The 6,664-nt window shown below is 37.0% G+C and overlaps 1 protein-coding gene across 2 annotated transcripts; it reads left to right on the forward strand.

Annotated features, from left to right (window-relative positions):
- Positions 1 to 1,213: 1,213 nt before the first annotated feature.
- Positions 1,214 to 5,348, forward strand: LOC127657248 (syntaxin-11-like). Of its 2 annotated transcripts, none has more exons than XM_052145964.1 (2): positions 1,214 to 1,461; positions 3,764 to 5,348. In XM_052145964.1, exon 2 carries the CDS (start codon positions 3,769 to 3,771, stop codon positions 4,648 to 4,650), a length of 882 nt encoding a protein of 293 aa, XP_052001924.1. In that variant the 5' UTR covers positions 1,214 to 1,461; positions 3,764 to 3,768; the 3' UTR covers positions 4,651 to 5,348. The 2 variants fall into 2 exon arrangements, with proteins under 2 accessions (XP_052001924.1, XP_052001923.1); XM_052145963.1 differs by having other exon boundaries at positions 1,214 to 1,288.
- The last annotated feature ends 1,316 nt before the right edge of the window (positions 5,349 to 6,664 follow it).

Raw genomic sequence — 6,664 nt, forward strand, 5'->3', positions numbered from 1 at the left:
ATAGAAATAAACCTTGTGTGTATTGTCATGTGAACATGTATCTTTATGCTAAGCTAAAATGCTCTTTCTACCCATTTTACATGCACTTGTTACCAAGCACGGTCATATTTTTTTATCAAGAAAATAAACGTTAGATTATATATTGTTTCTCTCTAGTAAGACCTTTCACATTAGGACAAAATTTGTATTCTTGATGAGAATCCTGAAAACATGATCAGTTTGCTTTATCTTGTTTTAGAAACAACACTGTGTAAGATATTTAGGTTTTTCAGAGAAAGTATTTTTAACATGTGTATTTTGTCTTACTGTACTGACAGAGTTTTTATAGTCAAAACAAGTGAAAAAAATCCACCAATGCTGAAAAAGTAATCCAAAGTATTTAGATTACGTTACTGACCTTGAGTAATCTAACGGAATACGTTACAAATTACATTTTAAAGTAATCCTCCCAACCCTGGATACAGTTTATATTTGGTAAGTGGCTTTTGGGCCCATTTTTGGTCAAACTCGCTGGCGGAATGCATCCAGATCCAAGATAATATTGCTATCTGGGATTTCCTTAATTAGCTACCTTAAATTCAACCTTTAGACATTGCAAAGGATGACCTCGAGGATCAGGAAAAAGTCAAGGTATTAAAATAAAGCGTCGAAAATTACGGAAGCCCTGAAACGCAAGGTGAAAAAAAAATAACAGTGAAAAAATTTAAAATAAATATTCTCTCAGCTCCTTCCTGAGCCTAAGTCTTTTTTTTCTCTCTTCCTACATTTGTTTTTCTCTCTTTAAAAATATATATTTTTTCTCTCTTCAAAAAATAGTTTTCTCTCTTCAAATTTCTTTTTTTCTCTCTTCAAAATGCATGCGGTACCAACCTTGGCCACCAGGTACCACTATCAGTAAACCTATAATATTATGCTTTTAATGCTTTCTCTGCTGCTTTATATTGAATAATACATATATTATTTATTTAAGGGTTTGCAAAATTTGAGAAAATATTTTTTGAAGAGAGAAAAAAAATTGAAGTGGGAAAAAAAGTTTTTTGAAGACATTTTATTTTTATTTTTTAGGAATAGATAAAAAAAATAAAAATAAAAAAAGACAGACTCAGGAAGGAACTGAGACACTATTTTATAAAAAATTTTACCGTTATTTTTTTTATCCACTTTGCGGTTCTGGGCTTCCGTAGAAAATATCGTTTGCGTAGATAGCCAACTACAGTAATGACAAAAACGATTCTGAAGGCGTTGCAGCCTGAATATCCCATATTGATTTTGGCTGAAGTTCACAGAGGTAAACCATTGAAAGAGAGCTCTTTCTTTTAATTAGTTAACTTTCGTGCAATGTCTTGTCGGAAACTCCCACCAGTCATTTGTTTGCAACGTTATTTCCTGCAACGACGCTGAGAGGTGAAATGAGATGGTGTGTGTTTAGCCATTGAGTTGAACGAAGGGGCATGAAATAAGGTAATCTAACAGTTTATTTACTATTTATATTATTTATTTTACAATTCTGTTACACCCGATTTACTACAAGTGTGTTGGAAAGTGTGGAGGCGGTTGGCGTTTAGTGGAAAGTGAAATCAAAACTCGGTGTAAAACCAAGGACTCAACTTTATGACTACAAAGCCTCTTAAAGTGTTGCCTTTTAATCGGGTCGTGATTGATAGACTTCTCAGTCTTAAAGGTTTTAGGCTTATGGGTTCTAATTGATGTGTTGAGGAAGTTAATCAAGACGTGTTTGGTTATTCACCACTATAATATCAACTTTCAGAAGGGCATTAAAATCTTAGTCACTTGTACTTTCTAATAAAGTTTAATGTTTACATTTAAATATTTATTTGGTGCACAATTACATCCGGCATAGACCTATTGTTCTATTCAATTGTGTATCCATTGCTTGAGGGTTGTATTTCCCTAATTATACAACATGGTGTTTACCCCAGGATTTTAGATATGAGCACTTATTTAAGTCATGTATTTGCTCTTAGTGGTGCCTCACAGTGCTTAACAGTAGAGTAAAGGGAAGTTCCGCACCCTTGTTATTCTCTATGGTGACTTAATCTGATTCTGATGGGAAATGTGCACCATCAAAGTTGCCATTGCATTGACTAATTTATATAGCAAACCTCAGCTCTGTCATATAGGTTTGCTTCATGGATAGCTTTTGCTGCTGAACCCCCTGCAAGAAGCCCAAATTTACTCCTAAAATGCAATAAATTATGTTTACAATGTGAAGAGTATGTTTGATTTGAGATTTCTTCCCTTTAATTGTTCATCATGTAATATATTTGTTGAGAAATCTTTTATTTGTGCCACAAGTTAGGTCTAAATGGTCAAAACTCACTAATAAAACTTTTTTGGTAGAACGTTTACCCAAAATTTTTTAATGCTGCCATAGTTATGTTGTCACAAACCTGTATAACTTTCTTCCAAGGAACTCAAAATTTGAAGTGTTGCATAATGTACGTGCCCCTCTTTTTTGAATAATGAAAGTGAAAGACAAAATAGGGCTGAACATTATAGTATATTATATGTATATAGTGTATATACTATACAGAATTAATTTTCCAGAACTTTTACTACATTGTGATATATATAGTTATCGTGATATAAAATTACTCATATCGTGAGATAAGGTTTTGGTCATATTGCCCACCCCTAATACCAGGCCACCTTCTTCCATTGCTCCATGGTCCAGTTCTGTCCCTTATGTTCCCATTGTAGGCGCTTTCGGCAGTGGACAGGGGTCAGCATGAGCACTCTGACCGGTCTGCGGCTACACAGCAAACTGCGATGCACTCTGTGTTCTGACACCTTTCTATCATGGCCAGCATTACGTTTTTTCAGCAATTTGTGCTACAGTTGCTCTTTTGTGTGATCGGACCATACCGGGAACACCCCACAAGACCTGCCGTTTTGGAGATGCTCTAACCCTGTCGTCTAGCCATCACAATTTGGTCCTTGTCAAAGTCGCTCAGATCCTTACGCTTGCCTATTTGTCCTGCTTCTGACTGTTCACTTGCAGCCTAATATATAGCACCTTTTTAACCTTAACGGTATTCAAAGCGCTTTACATTGTGACTCATTCACCCATTCACACCCATTGGTGTGTGAATGCTATTCACACATGCAAGGCGCTAGCCTGCCATTGGGAGCAACTCGGGTTCAGTGTCTTGCCCAAGGACACTTCGGCATGTGGAGTCGTGTGTGCTGGCAATCGAACCGCCAGCCCTGCGATTAGTGGCCGACCCACTCTACCACCTGAGCCACAGCCGCCCGTAAATATATATCCCACCCCTAGACAGGTGCCATTGTAATGAGATAATAAATGTTATTCACTTCACCTGTCAGTGGTTATAATGTTGTGGCTGATCAGTATATGTTAATATGTGATTATTAAAACACGTATAACAGAAATATAGATGGCAGCGTTTGATCAGATTTGAAATGTGGAACTTTGTAAACTGTCAAATACACACTGTTCAGTTTTTTCACCAAAATAAAGGCTTCAGCTGAAGAAAATATGACTTTTGTGTATAACAAATAATCCTCAAAATAAAATAATTCAGTGTTTTATTATAATAAACTTGACAGGGTCCCATAATAATTCAGTATGCTTTTATATTTGCATTCACTCAAATAAGTGAGTTAAGTTGTAGTTTTTGCACACCCTCTTAATTAAAAAAAATATGGATCAAAATAGTGAGTGAATAAAGACAGAATCTTTCTTTTTAAGTGAATTTACCTTTTAATCTTCATTCCCCAGGAGAAATGAAGGACAGGCTGGTTGAACTGGCAGGTGTTACCGCCAAAGACGTCCAAGAGGACGACCGAGTAGATAACAGCGAAGACGTGGACAATGGTGAACTTGAACAGCAAGCAGTGGTGTTTGAGGGTGATGACATCATTGAGCACACCTTCAGAGAAGCCCAATCCATCCAGAAAGAAATCGCCCAGCTCAGGATGGAGGTAAAGAATCTGGGCAAACAAAACACTCGCTTTCTCACCTCAGTCAGACGCATCAGCGTCATCAAACGCGACTCTAACACGATTGCAAAGAGCATCAAAACAAAAGGGGAGAACCTGTATGCTCGCATACAGCAGATGGCTGCACATTGTAAAGAGTTTGAGGAGAAACATGGACCCCAATCGGCTTTGGTCCGCATGATACGCCACCAGTTCGTCTCAATAACGGCCTCATTTCACGAGGCTATGAGCGAATACAACAAGGCTGAAATGGCGCAGAGGGACAACTGCAAGACTCGCATCCAAAGGCAAGCGGAAATCATGGGTAAAGAGGTGACCGGAGACCAAGTTGAAGACATGATCGAGACAGGCAAGTGGAATGTCTTCTCGGACGACTTGCTCACGGACGGGCAAACCACTCGCTCAGCGCTCAATGAGATCGAGAATCGCCACAAGGAGCTTCTGGAGTTGGAGAGTCGCATCAGAGACATCCATGATCTGTTTTTCCAGTTGGCCTTGCTGGTGGAGGAACAGGGGCCCATGGTGGACAACATTGAGGCTAATGTGTGTGCCACCGAGGACTTTGTGGCCAAAGCGACAACTCAGATAGTGAAGGCTGTGAAATACCAGAAGAAAAACCCTTGTCGACGGTTCTTCTGTTGCTGTTTTCCATGTTGCAATAAGTGATTTCAGTGTTCATGCCGTGCTTTTCCATTTGACATGCGTTTACATAAGCCGTAGCATATTAAACGAACAACAGTCTTGTGTCCATGTGCTACTCATGCTAGTGTTAAAGGAATAATTCATCCAAAATGTAAATTCTGTCATCATTTACACTCCATCATGTCATTCAAACAATGGTCCCCTTCTGTGGAGCACCACAGGCTATCTTGGTCACAAAGTTAGCCTCAGTCACCACTTACTTGTATTGCATTGCTTCATATGCAGTACAATGCAAGTGAATGGTGAACACCTCTTTTTTTTTTCAGAATAACATGATGATAGAATTACAATTTTGGGGCAAACTGTAACTTTTAACTAAACGTCATGTGTTTTACAGTGGCCTATATTAACCTGTACTCCCATTTAATATTAAGAGGTCATTCATAACCCATGGCCTAGTGCCCTGCCCTCATTGGGTGTCACTGAAAAGTTTTGTGTCTTAACCACAGAAGCTGCAATGCCAATGAGTCAGTCATACTGCAATCGTGCAACTGTTTTTTTTTTTTACTGCGTGTGTCACGGGACATTTACTTGATGTGATTAAAAGATATTAAACCGGAAACCATAAGCGAAAAGTGTTTTTACACTCATGTACAGTGCACAAGCATAAGTAATACAGAATTATGTTTTACTGACTAATTTAAATTACGATTTGAGAAGGATCTTATGTATGGTTTGTTGTATTAATTTAATAAATATTTTTATCTTACAGTGTTGCATTGCTATGCTTGTTTGATCATTTTACGGTCTTGTTTTATCCATTTTGTTTCTGGGTTAAGTGAATACTCAAAAATAATCTTGCTCTCGTGCTTTTTCTAAACCTGTATGACTTTCAGTCACCATTCACTTTCGCTGTCTGAAAAAAAAAAATGCAATGAAAGTAAAAGGTGACTGAGGCTCTCCCTGACATCTCCATTTATGTTTCACAGAAAAAGAAAGTCATATGGGTTTTAAACAACATGAGGGTGAGTATATATTTACATAATTTTCATTTTTAGGTGAACTGTCCGTTTAAGCATTCCTCTTCTGATTCTATCATTAGATCGTTTATGCAATACGTCCTAATGAAACAATGTAGGTTTCAAAAGACTGAAAGTTAGTTTCTTCTGCAATGTGACTTGCACAAGGTGTTGTGTAAAAGTTAGCCTTTAGCTTGAAGTGGTGGTTGGAAAATAAAGCCCTATAATGCCATTCATTTCATCTGACACAGCATGTGGTGAATTAGGGTTTTCAGGGACCTCCAGTAATGTGGGACACTTAAATTCTGATATGTACATTTATTACTCACACACAAGGCTATGTTTACATTATTGTATTCTAGCTGGTTTGACTTGATGAATTTGCACTTGGTCTGATGTGTTGGAGTGACAATCGCAGTAAATTGCATTAAAGTTGTAATTATACAAAATATCACAGTTTACACGAAATGCACCCTGGAAAGTGCACTGGCTTCAATAATGTATAATACAAATTCATATTTAGTTTTCATAAGAGAAATGTATTTTTTGTCGTCATGTTTGAGGGATTTGTAACTGACACTGAAAATGTGTTGCCATTGTTTACCTGTAGATGTCAGTATTGTGCTTTTTATAAGACAGGTGGATGTTGCATCAAGGTTAGGGAACTGAAGTAAATTATTAAACTATACATTGCTCAGATGTGATTAAATTAAGTACATTTAGTGTGAGATATGGTATAAGGTATTTGTGGATTTGTAGGTAAACATGTTGTGGCTTAATCTTTACCTTGTGGACTTGGCATTCATTTATGAATGTAAAAATGTTCATTGTTAATTCATGTTAGATCATAATGCATTAAGTAATATTAACATATACAACTTGTCATTTTAAAAACATATTAGTGGATGTTGAAATTAACCCAGATTAATAACTGCTTAAAATGTATTGTTCATGTTAACTAATACTAGTAAACTAATGTAAATGAATACAACCTTTGATTTCCACCAAAACAATAATAA

This window comes from Xyrauchen texanus, chromosome 16 (assembly GCF_025860055.1).
Source record: "Xyrauchen texanus isolate HMW12.3.18 chromosome 16, RBS_HiC_50CHRs, whole genome shotgun sequence".
Taxonomy (NCBI): domain Eukaryota; kingdom Metazoa; phylum Chordata; class Actinopteri; order Cypriniformes; family Catostomidae; genus Xyrauchen; species Xyrauchen texanus.